Consider the following 20,794-nt stretch of genomic DNA (forward strand, 5'->3'; position numbering starts at 1 on the left):
AGACCCTGGTGCCCTACCAACACACTTCCTAATCTTATCAGCCATTATTGAGGTACTTTTTATGGATAAACAACTGAAATAGTGCATTATTAGCACTGTTCTTCAGGTACAGAGTTCAGAAAAGGTTTGCATAGCTAAACATAGGGCTAATATTTGCATTTTAAGGCCATTCGTAAGATCGGATTTTTGTCAGTAGGTTCCCCTTGCATTGTGAAATTTGTGAGGCAGTAAGAGATTTACTCACAATTGTTGTATAAATTAAGCAAGCAATATTTAGAACATACTAAATACATAGGCCTAATAAGCACTTTCATCACATAATTCTCAATGATGACAATATCTTAACTCTTAAAAACTCTTAGAGAGATGTGAAAGCACATGTGAGGAGAGGTCTGGGAACCTGAAACCCAAAAACAATTCAAATCTTGGTGCTCTCGAGAAAATTCTGCCACACTGTAATAAAAGACATTCTACTAACCTCAAAGCATAAGTAGTGAGCACAAACTGCCCAATATCTAAAATTATATCAAACATACCTATTAGGTGATCTGATGAGATACACTAGTTAGACAAAGGTATTACAGATATATTGTGCTAAAAATTACATACAGTACTATATTAAGGCCTTACCCCCTCTCATATTTTTTTAAACTGATGCTGAGATATAATCTAGTGAGCTCCAGATTATTATCTGTATCAAGAAACCTTAAAACAATTTCCACAACGTTTCCACTTAAAACTATGCTAAAATTCAAGCCAATTTAAAAAATAAAAAAAAAAGCAAACTACACCGACCATTTCTTAGGCTACTCATTCCCTACTCTCCCCACATTTTACCAATGGGTTTACACTAGGCATGGGCAGTCTCCAGCCTGCAGGCTGGATCTAGTCTGTACAATGACATTTGGTTCAGCATTTTACATATGCCATTAATATGTAGGTAAACTTATAAAAAAACTAGCGTTACATGTAATGAAATGCCATTTTCTGGGTGAGACCCGTAGGCTCCCGGAGCTATTCAGGCTGATATGTATATCATTAGACTTTGGCATCAGTCAGTGTGAAAGGAGTTCTAGGCTTACCGGAGACAACGAACCCCCTCAGAGAGGCACGAGGAACAATGGCTTATAGAAAAACACATGGTATTTGGAGCATTCTATATCTGCCATCAACCAGGCCAGGCATCCAGAAAGGTAAGTACCTCGAAACAAACCCCTATTCTGGTTAAAATGACAAAAATAAACTAATGAGTGAATAGAACTCCCCAAATGAAAACGAGCAAATGAGCATAACATCATATGAGTCACGCAGCATGTCTGTGCAGCTTCCCCCTCCCCTGGAGGGAGAAAGGGGAGCCCCAGACCCACCGTGCCAGCAATCCACCCTTCAGTTCGAGGCTGGATGTCAAAATACGCGATAAACCACCAACCGGAGGGGATGGGGGTGCCAGGGAGCCTCCGGATTTCACCCAGAAAATGTCATTTCACTGCATTCAATGCTGATTTTCTGAGAGGGAGCTACCATCACCAAAGACGAAGGCATACCCAGGAGGCGGTTGGTGCTTGCACCTCAACTCGAAGTCAAGAAAACAGGCTGCAATCGCTGACCCAAAGTGACATGCCCAACTAGGCCCAAGAACATTTACAAGGTAGCGTGCAGCCAGGACCCTGTTCGACCTTCAAAAACCCCATGCCCTAATGTCAGTCCAGGACATGTTACCGAAGACAACAGCCATCACAGCAAACTTACAAATGTCATGGGCACGGGGATAGACCACAGGCTGGCTAGACCGAATAACCCTCCTGATGACCTGAGACCCGAACCTGAGAACAGGGATGAAGGGAAACTTCATCAACCCAAAGCACTTCCCAGGTCACAGAGGCCGTGGCACGCAAATAACGATGAAGAGCCGCAACCAGATCCAACACATGATGCACCCCCCCGCCTGACCAACTAAGCATCAAAAACCCAAGGACCCCTCCAGAAAGCAGCAGTTTCATTATTTGCCAGAAAAAAAAGGAGACAGCAGCAAACGAATAAACTCATCACCTCAACCAAAAGAGCAGAAACCCTTGTGCCGGAGGAGAGCATGAAGCTCCCCAACCTGACCCCCAGAGGCCAATACCAACAAGAAAAGAGCCTTAGAAAACAATCCGGAACCAAAGGGGCCACAACAAACTGAGGAGAAGACAGGTAAGAGAGCACTCTGTCCAAAGATCAGGATGGCTCAGGCGGCGCCTGAGCAGGCTGGAGGTGAAACAACGCCCGAGACAACTTGCGAAACGGTGCAGAAGTAACATCAATACCGAAAGCAAGCTGCAGCGGCTCCACCAATGCCGCACGATACGAGGCGACAGTATTCAACATAAGATGACGGTCCTGAAACAGCCACAAAAGAAAAGACAAAATCACCTTAACCGAAAGCGAAGTACAGTGATAGACAAAAAAAACGGAAGGACTGCCAGGAATCTTCATACTGCTGCCAAGACGAAGCCCGCAGGTGGGACACCATCATAGAAGCCACCTGATCACCATACAGATGGTGATGGACTCGAGTCACAATCACATCAGTCAAGAACTGAAGGGTGGATCAACGGCACGGTGGATCTGGGGCGCCCCCTTTTCCCTCCCGGGGAGGAGGGAGCTGCACAGACATGCAGCGTGGCTTGTGACGTCATGCTCGTTTGCTCGTTTTCATTTGGAGAATTCTGTCCACTGGTTAGTTTATTTTCATCATTTTAACCAGAATAGGTGTTTGTTTTGAGGTGCTTGCCTTTCTGGATGCCTGGCCCGGTTGATGGCAAATACAGAATGTTCCAAATCCCATGTGCATTTCTATAGGCCATTACTCCTCGTGCCTCTCTGAGGGGGCCAGATTCTGGCTCATGGTTCCCGGTAGGTCTAGAACTTCATTCACACTGACTGATGCCAAAGTCTAATGATATACATATCAGCCTGGATAGCTCCGGGAAGCCGAAGGGGCTGTCCCCAGAAAATTATTTCAAAAGAATTCTAGTATAAAATATTGGATTATATATTTACCTTAAACTAATGTTTGCATGTGTGTGTACTGTAGACTGGCTCAAATAAAGAAAAGCTGAAGTCTCATCCCTGGCAATTATAAGCTTAGCCATAAAAACAATTCATGTAAATTTTCAGCTCATTTCAGACATTTACTGATGTCCATAGGCTACATAAATATGTGATCAAGTAGTAATTCCAAGCCACCCATGACGTAACTACTAGAGGCTCGTTTTTTTTTTTTAAATGGTTTGCCCAAAAGGGGTGATACCGTAACACAAGTATCCAGGCAGTGGCTCACCTCAGTGTGTGAGCCAGTACTAAACACTTACACGGTAGCACTGTTAAATATTCACTTGTTTGCCACTACCACTAAATATCTATAAAGGTGCCTGAAATTTTACACAATTTTTTTTATTTAATACACCTTAGAAGTTCCAGGGGTAAATACTTGCAAATTTGAAAAATAAAAAAAAATGGGGGCATTCTAATAACTGTCAAATAATGTCCATATTATTTATGGATTTATCTATTTGAGGATTTATCTGTCCACACAACTAATTTATAAATTCCTCTTTTCTTTCTATTTAAATAAATTTACAGATAAATACCTCATTACTTGCATTTTTTACATCCAAAGCAATGGCTATATTTTAATTTATATGCTAGCCAATAGACAACACAACATCTACATTACACAAAGGCTTCGATCACTTCTACAGAGTTTAACGTGTTAAAATTTTCATAAATAAAGAACTTGACAGATTCTACATGTGGATACCCCTCAGAACAAAAAAACAAAACATTGTGTCAACAATTTAAGATAGAATACAATATGTGGTATCTGACAAATTATTTTTCAGACAACATTAATAGGAGAGAATTTCCACTTACCAGCTTTGAGAAATGGTACTGGCAATAGCCACAGTACTTAACATTATCCAAGTAGTTTCCTGCCTCCTCACAAAGCAAGCCCATAGACTGTGCACACGTTACATGAAAGTGCTGCTTACAGCCTGACTTATTACACTGCATACATGCACCGATGATGGCTCTGCTTTCTTTACCACCCTCTTCACAGATGTAGCACGACTGAAGGAAGCAAATAATCAGTTATAAAGAAGTTTTCCTCCATAACTACAACAAAATTTTTATTATTAGTAATTAATGTAAATCATAAATTATGTACACTACGGTTAATGCACAGTCACTTAGCACGGTAAAAATATACAAAACAAACCAACACAAATACACAATATTGGATCATAAGCAATGAATGAATTAAATAACTTATAAAGTATGAAACAATTTGGAAAAAAAAAAGAGATTAAAAACTACAAACACATCTTTAGAATTTAACTATATCTAAAGTTAAACTAGTTAAATATTTTTTCACATTAATACACTGTATTTTAACATGCGAAGCTTTAATCCTTTGGCTGCCACACGTCCAGATCAATGTGCTTGGGTAATCTGCCCCTTCCCTAGATATCCTAGATTTACCAGTCTCCGTGGTGTAGTGGTAAGACACTCGCCTGGCGTTCCGCGAGCGCTATGTCATGGGTTCGTATCCTGGCCGGGGCGGATTTACTGGGCGCAATTCCTTAACTGTAGCCTCTGTTTAACGCAACAGTAAAATGTGTACTTGGATGAAAAAACGATTCTTCGCGGCGGGGATCGTATTCCAGGGACCTGCCCGAAACGCTACGCGTACTAGTGGCTCTACAAGAATGTAACAACTCTTGTATATATCTCAAAAAAAAAAAAAATATATATATAAATTTACAACTGAATAAGTACATTGTGTTCTAAAAATTGAATCGAATTGTTTATATTTTAGATTGATAAACTATGCAGATATATTAACTATTCAGTCACTGTGAACCTATTTCTTGTAGTACAATCTAATCTACAAAAATAAAGACATGTTGGAAAAACACCACACTAATCCCCATTCCCAAAAGGTACTAAATTCTTCCAGTACAACAATACTTCAATGTGTGGATTTTCCAAATAATTCATGTATCTATATATATATATAGATATAGAAATACAGTATGCTAAGAGAGAACTCTATCAACATCAAAGGCCCAAGGCTTTGCAGCACTCTCTTGTTACATACATAAGTGGCATAACTGGCCGGCCTTTCACAGTGTTCAAGAGAAAACTCGATAAACACCTCCATAGGATACCTGATGAACCAGGCTGTGAGCTGCCATTTCCAACACCCTGGTTGGCCTGATGACCAATTAGAAGGCCTGGTTAGAGACCAGGCCACAATGGTGTTAATCCTTGGAACCACCACAAAGTAACTACAAGGTATATACACACACACACTGTGTATGAATGTGAAGGAGTTAAAAGGAAGCAAGTCACTCAATTAAGTCACTCACTCACTCACTCAAATCAATTAAGGATAAGCTTGGAGTCATTGAACTTTCTAAACATGGCCGTGCCGATGTGAGTGTTGCGTGAGAATTTGCAGAAAGCACAAGTGTTTGAAATTGGGTAAAGAAGAGATAAATACATGCAATATAAGCCTTTAAACAGTTATTTTGGAGTTAGGTGAATGTACAGAATTTAAATCCTCCGGCGACCAAGAGAGCTGTTAACGCCCCCAAGTTGAAATTTCTGTTAGTCAAACTATTTGATTTATTTCTATGAAGATGCTGCCATAACAAGGTAAATCTATGTTTATTATAGGTGGAAATGTGAATAAAGTTGGTTCTGGTACAACAAAAAAGTTATTTTGTTTATATTTTTATCAGGCATCTTAAGGAATTTGGATAATTCAGATCTATGTATGATTCAGATTGGGGTCATCCAAATTTGTGAGCTTAGACTATATATGTATATATGAATGTGTAGTACCTAAGCCTTTGCCTTTCCATTGGACAATTTCAGTATCGTGGAAAGGGGGAACCACTGCATGGGTAACAGCTTCTCCTCCATATCAACCTACCCTGGCTTTGCACCCTGGAAAGGACACTTCAGCCTCGACAACCTGAGCGCAACTCCCGTCTCCCAAGACTGCAGGACGCCTACTACAGTGGCACCTCAACTTACGATTGCCCCGACTTACGATAATTTCGAGTTACGATATAAATTTGATAGAAAAATGCGACGCGACTTACAATATTGTCGCCGACTAACGATATGCATTGATACACGTTCGGGTCGATTGAGCGCATGGTTCCCGGTCACGCGGGCCGACCTGCCTCAGTTTACTAGAGCTGCCAGCTTAGTGACAATCACACTTATAAGAAATTCCATTTTTGTGGTGATTTTTTTACTTTTTGAACATAAAACATTATTATATATCATGCCATGGGTTCCAAGAAAGTCAGTGATAAGGTTCAATATATGAAAACACATGTAAGAATGACCATAGAGGAAAAGTAAGATATCATACGTGAACAGGAAAATGGTACTCGTGTTGAACTAGCTAGGCAGTACAACAAATCTTCAAAGGAGGAGGCGGCGGCATTAGAGGATGTCCCTTCCTCATTATTTAAGAAAATGTGTACAGTGTGGGAAGAACTGTAAAAGTTTTGCTGAAAAGAATCATCCAGATAAAGCTGTAACAGGTCGTTGCACTGATCCTTTTAATAACAATGTGATGCCTCACTACAGACAAGTGTTGGAAAGAAGGGAAAAACAGTCTTCAATGGAACGATTTCTAGTAAGAAAATCAAGCAGTGAACCAGAAACAGGTCCTAGTGGTATGCAGGCAAAATGTGCCAGTGTGTGTACCCCAGAGAAGTCCTCATTGCCTGATGTTATAATGGAAGGGGACTCCCCTTCCAAACAGTAACACCTCTCCTCCCCCCTCCTCACCATCTTCCATGCGCCATCAAGAGTCCTCCATAAAAGTAAGACAAACATATGTGCTGTATTGTAGTTAGAGAAAAAATTGTATTCAGTATAAAATGTATTTTTAAGTTAATATTTTTGAGGGCGTGGAACGGATTAATTCAATTCCCTTTATTTCTTATGGGAACAATCGTTTCGACTTTCGATATTTCGACTTACGATACGTCTCTGGGAACGGATTACCATCATAAATCAAGGCCCCCATTGTACTACTATTACCCAAGTGCAGTTACAGGGTAAGAGCTGTACTCGTGGTATCCCATCTTCCTTATAATCTTTGTCATATAATGCTTGAACTCTGCTGATGGCTTTGGCATCCACAACCTTCACACTTAAATTTTTCCAAATGTCTACAACTTTGTTCACATAAGGAAACTTTCATATATTTTTTTGGCACCCTTGTTTCCTTTGCCTGAATCTATGGCCTCTTGTTCTTGTATTTGCCGGTTTAAAAATTTCCTCCCTATAAACTGTGTCAATGTCACTACTGTATTTTGTAAATGATGATCATATCACCTCTTTCCCTGCTATTTTCTCAACTGAGGTATATTTAACGATTTCACTCTGCCTATTGACTACATGTTGATGATTCGGAGGATCAACATCCCTGCAGCCCAGTCTCTGACCATGCCTCTTGGCTGCTGGTCTGATCTCCTCATAGCTTTTGTTTTAAAGCTCCTGAAGCTATTTAGTAACATGCCTTTGCCTTTTTTTTTTTTTTTAGTTTGTTGATACACTTCTTGAGATATAGACATCACATAACAGTTGTATATTCTAATTTTGATCTAATGAATGTCGTGAAGTTTCTTTAGTATATCAGAATGTCTGTCTCATATTTTTCCATTTTTGTTGTTGTATGTTATTGGACATTTATGATTTTAATTGCCTCAGACAGGAATAGAATCCTTAAATGTCTTTATTTCAATATTCCAATAAATATTTCTAGGAGTCAATCTAATAAAAAATGATAATTATAGTCTGGCTTTACGAGTATTTCATTCTCATCCTCCACTTGAACAACACTAACAAGAGCAGTAATTTCATCTTCTGTAAGATCATACCTAATATTGTTTAAATCTTCCTGTAACCAATCCACAACATTAATAATTTGCAGGAAAATCAATTGGAGCACTGAGGTGACTTGAACTCTGGAAGCTTGTACTGACTTCCTGTGGATTCAGTGGAATCCCCAGGTTATATAACTTATATCATGTTGTGGTACAGGGGTACGGTGCACGGCTGGGAGTACCCTGATCACTAATTCAAGTCACCTCGGTGCTCCACTTGATTTTCTCATTGATATATATCACATTAGTATGATTTCTTTGTGTATAATAATTTGCATTGTCTTTATCAATACAGTACTATCGTCATCTTTGTTACAAGTTTTATCATCATACCCCCCATAATTTCAACACGTAAAGCACATTCTATTTAAAAAAGCTCTCCTGCCCAGAAAGGGAGAAGAGTATCAAGCAGTACTCAAGGCGGGGAAAGTAAAAGCGATTTGAAAAGGAGTTGCAATGTGGTGGCATCCCTAAATTTAAAAGTTCTCGTAAACCACCTAAACATTTTCTTGGGTGATGCTACATTTGTTGTCATGCTCTTTAAACATTAGGTCGTCTGATATCATCATTCCTAGATCATTTACATGTCATTTTCATTCAATGAGAAGATCTGTTTGCATCATACCTCATATACCCTGTATCAAGTTTAAACTTTTCATTCTTTCCTCATCAAAGTAGCTGGAATTTATCACTGTTAAATGTCATGCTTTTTTCTGTTGCCCACTAGAAGATATTACTGATATATGTTTGCAGGCTTTCAGTATCTTCTGCTGAGGCAATATTCATGCTAACTGTGATAGGCATGAAGCTATGATAGGTATTTTTGTCTGTGTGTGAAGTGAGAGTAAGAAAGTAGTGGTGCAAGGACAGAACTTTGAGATAGAGCTTTTCACTGTGCTCACGCTTCATTTTGTTTGGTTTACTGCTAATCTTTGTGACCTGTTTGTTAGGAAAGTGCTGCACTTAGCAAGATGTTTCTTCCACCAACATTTTGTATGCTCTCACTATAGTCACAATTATCATATACTTTTACAAAATGCATATAAAAAATTTGCATTTTTTTCAATGCTTTAATGATTTTGTCAAAGTGGTTGAGTAATTGCAAAAAGCAGGATTCCTGCTGACCTCAATTTTCTATGAGAAAATCCACCGGGGCTGCAAGGCGACATGAAACCACGACCAAGGCACTGCCAACCACATGCTCAACCACTGTACCACTACTGACTTGTTAAAAGTCTTTCAACCAGATTTCTACTGAAATCACAGGAAGTCTGGAAGCCCTTCCTGAAGCCAGTCCAAGTTTTACACGTGACCCTGTGACCCCCAAGAACTCGGGTGAGAGGTAAAGTAGTTTAACACCGTACGCCCCAACTTCAAATACACAGAAAATCACACTAATGTAATATACATCAATGAGAAAATGCTATGATTTTCTCAATTTTCTAGTTCCTTTTTTCTCTCATAGAATTAGAGATTTGACTCCTAATTATCCTCTCACAAGGCATTTATAATGTGTAGTATTAATGCAACAGGTCATTAGCTTTTGCCATTGACCTGTTATTTTCTCCCTCATGAAATGGTCTCCGTGGTGTAGTGGTAAGACACTCGCCTGGCGTTCCGCGAGCGCTATGTCATGGGTTCGTATCCTGGCCGGGGAGGATTTACTGGGCGCAATTCCTTAACTGTAGCCTCTGTTTAACGCAACAGTAAAATGTGTACTTGGATGAAAAAACGATTCTTCGCGGCGGGGATCGTATTCCAGGGACCTGCCCGAAACGCTACGCGTACTAGTGGCTGTACAAGAATGTAACAACTCTTGTATATATCTCAAAAAAAAAAAAAAAAAAAAAAAAAAAAAAAAAAAAAAAAAAAAAAGGTGCATATTTAAGGGGCCGTCTGGTTATTATAATGAAAGTTGTTCAATGTCAACCAATATTAATTTTCTAGTTGTATATGAAAAGTGCTTAAATTGTCCCAAGTTTCAGTACTGCAGCATAAATAGAAAGGGAGTTTTTTTTTTTTTTTTGAACGTTTTTTACACATTTTCAAGTCCACACTTCAGAACACACGTTTCAGATATAATTATTCTGTGACACTTTTCTGACACATTAGCATATAATAAAGGATTTGGGGATTTAGAATTTCCAAAACATCTTTAGTTTTCCTAATACAAATGTTGAAAGTTCCCCAAATTTTTTTTGAAAATATGGCATGTTTATTGCTATTATAAAATCAATAAATGAACTTAGAGAAAAATGAAAGCCCCCCAATGTAGAGACATGCCCTCCATATATACTGTGTAAGTTTCATGTAAATTGAATAAAACAGGAATCAGTTTTGTAAACGTTTGTGTCAATTGAAAAAAAAACAGAAATGAATAAAGTCTAAGGTTCTAAAATCTGTGGCTGGGGTTGACATCAACCAATTTTCTCCAAAATTGGCATCCTTACAGATAGGCTTACGTACAGTCAGGTGTGTACGTTTGATGCAAATCGCCCCAAAAAAAAATTAAAAAAAAAAATATTTAAAAAAGAAAAAAAAAATACTTTTTTTTTTTTCTTAAAAATTTTTTCCAATTAAACTAATTATAATATTTGTTTAATATATGCTATTGTGATAGCAAAGAGTCGTAGTTATGATTTCAGTTGACACTTTTGATTGATAATCGATTTTGACCATTTTTGCATAATTTTCACAACTACTTCAATATTTTTTTTTTTCCCTTCCTATTTATGCTACAATGCTGAAACTTGGACCAGATGAAACACTTTTCATATAGAACTTGTCAAAAAAGTTTGATTGAAATCGAATGAGTTTTCATTTTTGCATTTTTGGACCCAGATGCCACCAGCGCACCAGCGTACTTAAGTGCATCTGGAATCTTTACAGTAAGCTTTTCCTGGATATTACACGGAGTGTTCAATGCTGCTGATATTGTATGCACACAGCCCACTGTGTACCAGAACCTAATTAAGAATGAGACAACAGTCAGGGCATCCAGAGGTGGGCAAGGTCTTGCTACCTGGTGATAGTTGGAGTACCTGGGCAACTAAATGTGACATGTAGCTCGGAAATATTTTTTCTTCAATGTACAAAAGTGTGTTCTGTCATTTGCCCTAATTAAAACATCAATTTTGGAATAAATCAGCAGATAAAATGTAAAGGAAGTTCTTTTACAGAAGAGGGGGTTCATAATGACTCCTTCATTCAAACAACGACATCATTGTATTTATAGTTATGATGGAAAGCAAACAAAATTTTTATACCATTTTGCTACATTATATTTGTACACTTTTTTAAGTGCTAATATAACCACTCATAACTTGACAAACCTCTAATTTGAAAATGGTATGCCAACCACATGTATATCAATCTAGACCAACCCACCTAACCTATTGAGGTCGATGTTCATTAGTCCAAGAATGCATACAAATTGAGTCACTTAAATTCCACTAAGGCACTCCAGTCTGAATGCTGCCACTCAATAGTGTCCAATCTGTGTTGTTATTACATGTGACGACAGACTGAATATAGAAGAGTGCTTTACAACACAAGATATTAAACTATACAGAGGATTTTTTTAGTCCGAGTGCAATGGGAGGAATCTAATCCGGTCAGTTTTGGAAATACATGCTTGAAGCATTCGGATAATAGTGTAATTTCTGACAATAATAAATCTCAACAAAATATTTTCTCAAAATACTGCACATTATTTGTGCCCCCCCCCCCCCCCAAAAAAAGATGGATAAACCTCATGGGTTCAAAATCAACTGTTCCATCTGAACAGTAATCCACGGTGCATGTACGGTATAGTATATACAAACACCAAATCAAAATACAGTGTACTGTATTGAAATGGATGAAAAAGTGATACAGTACAGTACTTCAATGTGTCCTAAATTGGACTAGACCAAAACATTTTTTCCATTCCTAACGTACGAGCTTAGTGTTTACTTTCTTCATTGATATTACTGTACTTTATTCTTCAGTTACTCTGCATAAGTAATGAATGGTACTTCGCATTCAGGTAAACTGTTAGAAATGTTCCAAGTATCCCTCTTCAGCAAAATTTTTGGGGTGGATTATCATGATAAATTCAAACAATTTGTTGACATTTTTTAAATAAAATTAATTTAAAGTTCTGTAATTCTTTAAAATATTATTCTAATTTAGTTAAATTTGCCTGTGGAACATTATCTTGCAGCCACAGGATTAAAGTGCATGCTTTACCCATTACAGTATTACTGTATTGTACTTGTAAAACAGGTAATTATGCAACCATTTACTATTCATGACTAACACAGATGGCTACCAAAACTGAGAATACAAATAAATACACATTTTACTAATGCATAAACAAAATATTTCCACATTTATGTGACTTCTTCCTACCTTATTGAACCTCTCTTGTGGAATGAGTTGGAGCATGATGGGCTCCATGGTGGTGACGTTTCCAAAGCGCACCTCAGGGATGTACAATGCACACACCACATGTGCCCAACCACCCGAGTCAGTACGCTTGAGGGCGCCATCTTTACTCGGGCACAGTTCGCACCTCTGCGAAAAAATGCGCCTCCCGCCTGAGTGCTGGGTGAGCGGCCATAGGGTAGGTGTCAGTGGGTTTGGGGTGCCAGGGTGGGAGGGACAGGAGTTATGGCAGTATCTTGGAGATAAAGAGCCAGGACTCTGTGGCTGACATTGATATCACTAGGAACAAACACGTGCAACACAAGACTAAATGTCCCTATCTGACTATAATAATACATTAAACTTCCTATAAAAGTCATTGTTAACAAATTTTCAGTGCAGGTACAAAAAGAGTGCTCTGTCAGTATTAAATTAAACCAAATATATTTATGCTGAATATGAAGTTGAAGGGGTGCAGTGATTCGTAGGAGTCCATGCAATATCAGTGAGAAAATAGGAATACAATACCAATGCAATTCTACATAGAAAAGTTTAGGCAGCTATAATACTGAAGTACAAAGTGGGCAATGAAGATGGTCAATAGAACTTGAGAGAGAAGTTATAGTTAAGATTCTTTGGAAGTACTATACTGTACAGTATTTGCTGGTATTGGCCAAAAGAACAGTCTCAGCTAAGCAAAATGATCTACAAAACATGTGTCACTGAACTAATTTTAAAAATATAAACATACCACTGTTCCAAATTTAATCAAACTTTTTTTTTTCTGCAAAGATTTTCCTTTTTGGTACAAATAAACATGATACCCAAAAAAAAAAACAGTAAGACTCATCACATACACTCTTGTGTTGTGTTGATGTATACAATCTTGTTGTATACATCAACTTATGGAATTCAATATTTATAAAGAAATGCAAAGTGCCAGTAGCACAAGCACTCAGTATAGTGTGGAGGAAGAGCTTGGACACGGGGTAGTTACCAGATGTGCTTAAATCAGCAGACATAGCTCCTCTACACAAGGGAGGGAGCAAAGCATTGGCAAAGAATTGATAGACCAGTTGCACTTATGTCCCACATAATAAAATTATTTGTGAGAGTGATCAGGAGTCAGGTTACCAGTTTCATGGAAACAAATGACCTCTACAACCCAGGCCAACATGAATTTAGAGCAAGAAGATCATGCCTCTCACAAACTCACTACAACAAAATCACTGAGGCATTAGAAGAAAAACAGAATGCAGATGTGGTATACACGGACTTTGCAAAGGCATTCAATAAATGTGACCATAGAGTGATAGCATACAAAATGAGGTCAATGGGAATAACTGGTAAACTAGGACGGTGGATACTCAGTTTTCTGTCAAACAGAACACAAAGAGTGACAGTCAACCATATAAAATCGAGCCCAAGCAGAGTTAAAAGCTCTGTGCCTCAGAGCTGCGCCACTGTTTTTCCTTATTCTCATATCAGATACAGTATAGACAAAAATAGAAGTCACAGCTTCAAATCATCATTTGCAGATGACACAAAAATTTGCATGAAAATTACCTCTTCTGAAGACATTGAAAAACTACAAGCAGATATTAATAGTTTTCGACTGAGCAGCAGAAAATAACATGATGTTTAACAGTGATAAATTCCAGGTATGTACTCAGGTACGTTAAAAATGAGGACATTAAACATAATACAGTACAGGGTACAAAACAATCAAATTGGCCCATGGAAGGAAAGTAGCATATAAAGGATTTGGGAATAATGATGTCTGAAGACCTAACGTTTAGAGAGTATTACCAAGCAAATATTGCGTCAGCCAGGAAAATGATAGGATGAATTACGAGAACTTTCAAATTCAGGGGATCCCATCACAATGGTTGTACTATTCAAATCACTTGTGCTGTCCCGTCTTGAGTACTGCACAGTACTCACTTCTCCCTTCAGAGAACATATACGGCATACACAGACACGATAAAGCACCTAAATTATTGGGATCTACTCAAAGCTCACCAAATGTACTCACTAGAAAGGAGACGAGAGAGATATCAAATACCCTACACATGGAAAATACTGGAGGCCCCAGGTCCCAAATCTACACAGTAAAATAACAACATACTGGAGTGAACGATATGGAAGAAAATGCAGAATAGAACCAGTGAAGAGCATGGGTGCCATAGGCACAATCAGAGAACACTGTATAAACATCAGAGGTCCACGGTTGTTCAACATCCTCCCAACGATTCTAAGAAATATTGCCGGAACAACCGTGGACAACTTCAAGAGAAAACTAAATCATTTTCTTCAAGAAGTGCTAGACCAACTGGGTTGTGGTGGATATGTGGGCCTGAGGGCCACTCCAAGCAACAGCCTGTTGGATCTAGCTCTCAATAGTCAAGCCTGGCCTCGGGCCGGGCTTGGGGAGAACAACAACTTCGAGAACCCCATCAAGCAGGTAAGCAGGTAAATCAATACTCTGGCAATTGATGATGTCCATACATACAATATACATGGTCAAAACAAGCCAAAAACTAAGCAAATTTTAAGACAAACTTAAGAAAATGTAAAACTTATAAATATAAAATATATATACTGTATAAAAGAACTGTATGATAAAGTACAGCACTGCAATAAAGTATATTATTACACTGTGCATGCAAAATAGAACCAGGTAATTTTAAATACAACAGTCCCTAACTCCAAACCTAAAATATGGGCGACTGATGAAGAACTTGTACCTCCAAGGATCAATTTCTAAACTACACATGCCTGCCTGAACATGCAAAGTGATTTAAAGAATCTCCGCTAATCCATCTATGAAATGTTGGGGATTAGAAAATATTTTATTCTCCTCTAATCTAATAATAATTCCAGGGAGAGTCTAATGGAACATACCCTAGACAGTATATTATTCAGGCAAGTTTTTTTTTTTTTTGGGGGGGAGGGGGCAAAACTGGAAATATACACGAGTGTACCGAGTCCAAAACCCTATAACCAGGATGTGCTGTGCTTGACCTAACTCTTCATCAGCCTCGGTCATCTTACAAGAAATCATAAATGTGGTTGACTGCAAAGCTTTGAAAGTTTCTACCTTCAATACTTAGCTTTGAGTTTATCAAGAGCATTAATTAAATTTAAAGGTAAATAGTTAAGTTTGTAATAATAACAGATGCTGTATTAAATTATAGGTAGGTACTATTTATAAATGAAACAAGATATACATACATGGTATACACTTATAGCAAAAAAGGTTAGACACTAAGGTAATTATCTCAAAACACTAACATGCATTCAGAAAAAAATTACTATTTTCAACACGATAAATGGTAACAGGATACTTTTAATGTTCCATACATACAGTAAATCTATAATCTTGAATATAAGCTAGTATTTTCGAACCTTAGGCATGTGGTATTCTCAATAAATGCATGATTCCAATTACTGTTTATTGAACTAAAAACATCATCAATGATGAAAACACCTTTACACTAGAGATACAGTACCATGTAAGACAATGGTTTACTTTATTTTAAATAATCTTATTGTCACAATATTTTGCAGTAGAGTAAAAAGTGTTTATCACTGACAAAATAAAGAAGAAAATTTCTATTAAAGAGGACTGTGGGTACAGAGGTGTATACAGTACCATACATAAAAAGAATGAAGAGCCACCTATAGCCTTGAGATGGAACCTTAACCCTCCCTTTGCAAGGATTAATATGCTGAATATACTAATACATGAAAACATACATATTTTAAGAGGGCAGTCAACGTACTTACACAGTACATCTAACCATTTCCATCCTAAATTTGAATTAAAAAAATGAGTCAAGGTGTTACAAAAAACATAAAGAGTAATGTAGAGTGAAATGAAACACTTCAGAGCCAGTCCCTCGATTGTTCCCCAAGCCAGAGCCTTGTAGCTAACACAGCAGGTTCTTTGCAAATGGTCTTGATATAAAATTGGAGTGGGGAGATGCTGGAGATGAACTCAATCCACCACTGAGCAACCACTCTCTAAAAGACAAGAGTAAAACAAACCACTCAATACCCTTCACAAGCAATCACAGGAATCACAAGGATAACATCATTATCTCTTCAAGCAGTTGGAGATGTATACCTCTAGCCTACCCTCCTGGATCCAATTTATTTTATCTTGGGTAGAGGATGAAGCTGCACTTCTCAAGGTACATCCAGCGTAGGACTTCCACATAGCGAAAGCCAGACAGTGTTTGAAGGTGTTTTTCTCTTCTTTGGAGTGATATAAAGCTAGGTTTAGAATCATCTGAACGTTCCTAGTTGCAGCACCAGATACCACAGACTTTTGGCTTGTGAGTAATACACAATAGTATGGTCAGAAGCTGGGTGGCAAGACTTTTTGTCAAGTGGGTATGATAGTTCAACAGTTTACTGAAGAACAGTTGTATCATCTAGCAAAAAGTCTTTGCTACTTTTTTGCTGCAGACGTTATGTGTTGGCCTTTACATTTGAAGATTTCTAAACTCTCACAGGGTTAAATTTTAGCTTACACAAGAGCATTAAATAGGATTGCAGATCCTAAAATCATAGATACACAAGATTTTTACCACACAGTATAAGGAGTATCTGTTGCAAGTAACAGAGTTGAGTGTGTTGTCAGCTGTGCAGGCATTTCTCAAACAGTTCGCTCCATTACTGAGGGATGTTTGGGTGGATTTCATTAGTGCCTGGCTTGCTTTCTCAACTGTTGCCTTCTGTACAGGAACCCTCACTCATTGTTCAACTGCTCCAGTCCTCATCATTTTAGACTGTTATTTCTGGTGAAAGAGGGTCAGAGAATCCTTTCCAAGGCTAGACTGGCATTCCAACTGCTTTAGGGCAAAGGGCAAAGCCACTGGGGCCAATTCAGTAACACGAGTACAACTACATTTAAATGGATTGCTTTGTGCAAACCCCATCCATTGCAAAAGAATATTAGTTGTAACCAACCTAAGCTATTTTGGGGGAAAATAAATTCAATCTTTGCTATATTTTGCAAATTTTTTACCATAATTGTTTTTATTGTGGTAGTTCAAGTACTTCTTATTCTATTGTTTTTCATCATAAACATTTTCTCCTTTCAAACTTGAAACCAAACCAGTTTGGTTTCAACTGTCCTATGTGCTCTCATTTATATACAACACCACCACATTGACTTATAATTTTGAAGCAATACCAATATTTTTAACCCTACATATCCAGAAAGAGGGGGGGATGGGGACTTGCTAAGCAGTAAACCAACAATGAATGTAATGAAACGCCAGTTTCTGCGCGAGCCCCGGAGGCTCCCTGATGCTTCAGGGAGCCGACGGGGCTCCCACAGAAAACCTACTTCCCATTCAATCTTGGTCCTGAGGGATCAGGACATAAGGGTAATAACTGATTTTGAAGAACCATATCACATACTGCCTAGGCATTCATCTGTATATTCGTTTTGCATACAGTCATCTGAATGCGCTGATCAAGAAATCCTGATGAGCGTATGGTTATGGAACAGAAGAATGTCCATTATGTGTGTGTAAAGAGACAAACTTGAAAGAGAAGGATCACTACATAGACAACAGAGTATTTCACATGCAGGTAGGAGTGGTCATTTGATCATCTAACATTTAAATAAGGAACGTGGAGATACTGAATGACAAAACAGGAACTGCATATTTAAAAAGACCTGAAAGGAATTAAAAGATGCCCATTAGCTATGTAATACTAATAATAGCAGTCTTAAATGCTTGAAGAAAATGTCTGTAGAGCACTATAAGAATAATACAGAACACTACATAACTACTTAACAAAGAATTAAGTCAACACTGAGTATTAAATTTATATTATATATTCCCTGGATAGTAAGTGTTATTTTATTTCTTATGCCTCCAAAGTATAGAAAATGATCATTATTACCCTAAATCTTTGTTTTGCCCTTCGCCTCAAAGAGCTTAGGAAAGACATCTTGAAAGTTACTTAAAGGCTGCCAACTCCTTATCTAGAGCTGTGAGATCAAAGGCCAATTTGAGGAGAATAATGGCCATTTTCTATACTTTGGAGAATAGGCAATGAGAAAATAACTACCCAGGGACAAAAATTGTATTACATGGTGTAATAGGTTGCATGAGAGAATGGAGAAATTGCAAGATGACTATTGAGTTGCCAAGTAGTCTCTACTACCATTCTCATTTTCATCCTAAATAATACAGTAATTAGTACTAACATTGTTACTAAAAATTAAGTTTATACAGTACATACCGTATCAAGATTCACAGCAAGTTCCCGTTACACGTGAGAATTAACACACAATTTTAACACTAATGTGATCTTTCAATATAAACACTTGGTTCAGGAAATCAGGCATATCGTCAGACTTCTAAAGATGTTATAGATATAAGAGGAAAAATTAAATGTTGAATGTAATGAAAAACCCTTCTCTGGTTGGCCTCCAGTGATTCCCCGAGCCTAACTCTAGTACCACCAAGTCCCTGGGCTCAACACACCAGGCCTCTGAGGCCTATCAGAGGCCTGGTGTGGCCTCTGATAGGCCTCAAATTGTGGCCTACTGGAAGCCACAATCAGAATCTGGCTCTCTCTACAAGGCATAGGAAGCAGATGATCAGAGATCAACCACAAAACTGGAGAAACCCAAATTAGAAAGCATAGATGCAACAAAACAAGCAACTACTTGCAGGAAATTAGGCACCATACATAAACACTGCAAAAGATTGTTACTAGGGAGCTATGATCAACCTTAGATAGCAGCCCAGGTTATTAGAAGTTTCAGTCAGCCTCACACCACACACACATGTAAAAAAAAACATAGCCCCACGAGAAAGAAGAAAACAGGGTGGCAGGTATAGAAAGCCACTGGAGGCTTACCACAAAAGTGAGTCATTTCGTTCTATGCTTGAAATTGAAATAAGTTTACTGAGGTATAAATACACACAAAGGGATGAGGTAACTCAAGTTATTCTCACCCCATTCAGTACAATGTGTTGATATAAATATAGATACACATCACAAACAATCAACATACTACTGAACATTCGAAGTGATTCCATGCTTGATTTCTGGAAAGGATCCATCAGTGGCTCCCCAAGCTTATTTACAACAGCACCTCAATAAGGAGGCTGGCTTTACCAAAATAACAGGGAAGGCAAACTGGGCTAACCTACTGAAGAACAGAATAAATTCCCTAAGATCCAAATATTCACACACACATGTAGAGTGGACACAAACAGTGGACTGGCTGAACTGAACCACCATGCAGAGGACCTGGAAAAAGCAGACATGAAGGGAAAATAGAAACAACAGTGACAAAAGGAACACAGTCCTAACAGTGTGAGGAGCACACAAAAGACTGAACCACAGTTAGAGGACAGAGTGCATAGCAGAATCCAGTTGGAGCGCATTGAACATCCAAGACAACAAGAGAGAAGACAAATCCCCACCCAAATATAATGAGAGAGGCTCTGCCATGGCCAAGCAAGATGGATTGAACAGTACAGGCAACCATCAGAAAATACAAGGACAGAAAAAGCAAAACCAATGGTGAATAACTCAAAGGATATATGTGAAAGAGAGGAACAGGACAAGCCACTACACAGTGATGCCAGGAAGACACCAATGTGACACTAAGAAGCTTGCAACCCAACTTTGATGCAGGAGACAGGGCACAAGACCAAGAAACCCAATACACGAAGAATGTGGGAGATACTCAAACAATTGAGGCTGGCCATGCTACCAATTCTGTGAAGAAGCTGATCAACAAGAAGAGTTAGGATAGGACAATAGGTAAGAAGACCCAGAAATTAGGGCCAAACTGGCCACACAGTCGCCAGAAAAACAGGGCCCTCAACCTAGACAACCTAGGAAAAAATACCAGCTTGACCAAGAAAGAGGTAAAGCTAAGCCCACCATATATAGGACAAGCAAAATGAGCCCCTCAAGATATGGCATCCCATAAACTGGAAGCTGCCAGGGCCTCGTGTAGACAAACAGGCCAACCTCCAGATGCTCAGCACCACAACTGGGAACAGTCTGAGTGCCTAAGGAGAGGGCACCTAAAAAATCAGAAGAGCATAAGATAACACAAAACTCACATCAGGCAAAACACTGTATGTGCTACACAACCCTGGAAACTGGAGAAGGAAAGCATTCTCAGCCAGTTGTGGTTCGGTGGAAACCCATCCCACAAGTGGAAGCCAGACTAATAACAGCGGCAAAAATTCCCAACAGGAAAGCAGAGTATCCGCACCGCCAGGTGCACAGAGGTGCAGCCTCAACAAGGTCGAACAAAGGAGAGAAAGGGACATTAGCCTTAGCAACTCAGACTAGACCCTGGTGGGGTCTCGCTGGGAAAAGAAGTGGGTTAGCTGGGAAAGAAACAGATCCCTGGTCAGCAGACAAATCAA

General features: G+C 38.6%; 1 protein-coding gene across 11 annotated transcripts in view; it reads right to left on the bottom strand.

Annotated features, from left to right (window-relative positions):
* The window catches only part of LOC123774571 (protein AF-10), a 67,105-nt gene that overhangs the window by 36,629 nt on the left and 9,682 nt on the right, over window positions 1-20,794 (bottom strand). For 8 of the 11 annotated variants that reach the window (XM_045768936.2, XM_045768940.2, XM_045768939.2 and 5 more), the window contains 2 exons: window positions 12,354-12,548; window positions 3,916-4,113 (listed from right to left, as the gene is read on the bottom strand). In XM_045768936.2, coding sequence (XP_045624892.1) covers window positions 3,916-4,113; window positions 12,354-12,548 — 393 coding nt within the window. The remainder of the gene's footprint in view (window positions 1-3,915; window positions 4,114-12,353; window positions 12,549-20,794) is intronic. The other 3 variants (XM_045768942.2, XM_045768937.2, XM_069303875.1) reach the window with 1 other exon arrangement.

This window comes from Procambarus clarkii, chromosome 51 (assembly GCF_040958095.1).
Source record: "Procambarus clarkii isolate CNS0578487 chromosome 51, FALCON_Pclarkii_2.0, whole genome shotgun sequence".
Lineage (NCBI taxonomy): Eukaryota > Metazoa > Arthropoda > Malacostraca > Decapoda > Cambaridae > Procambarus > Procambarus clarkii.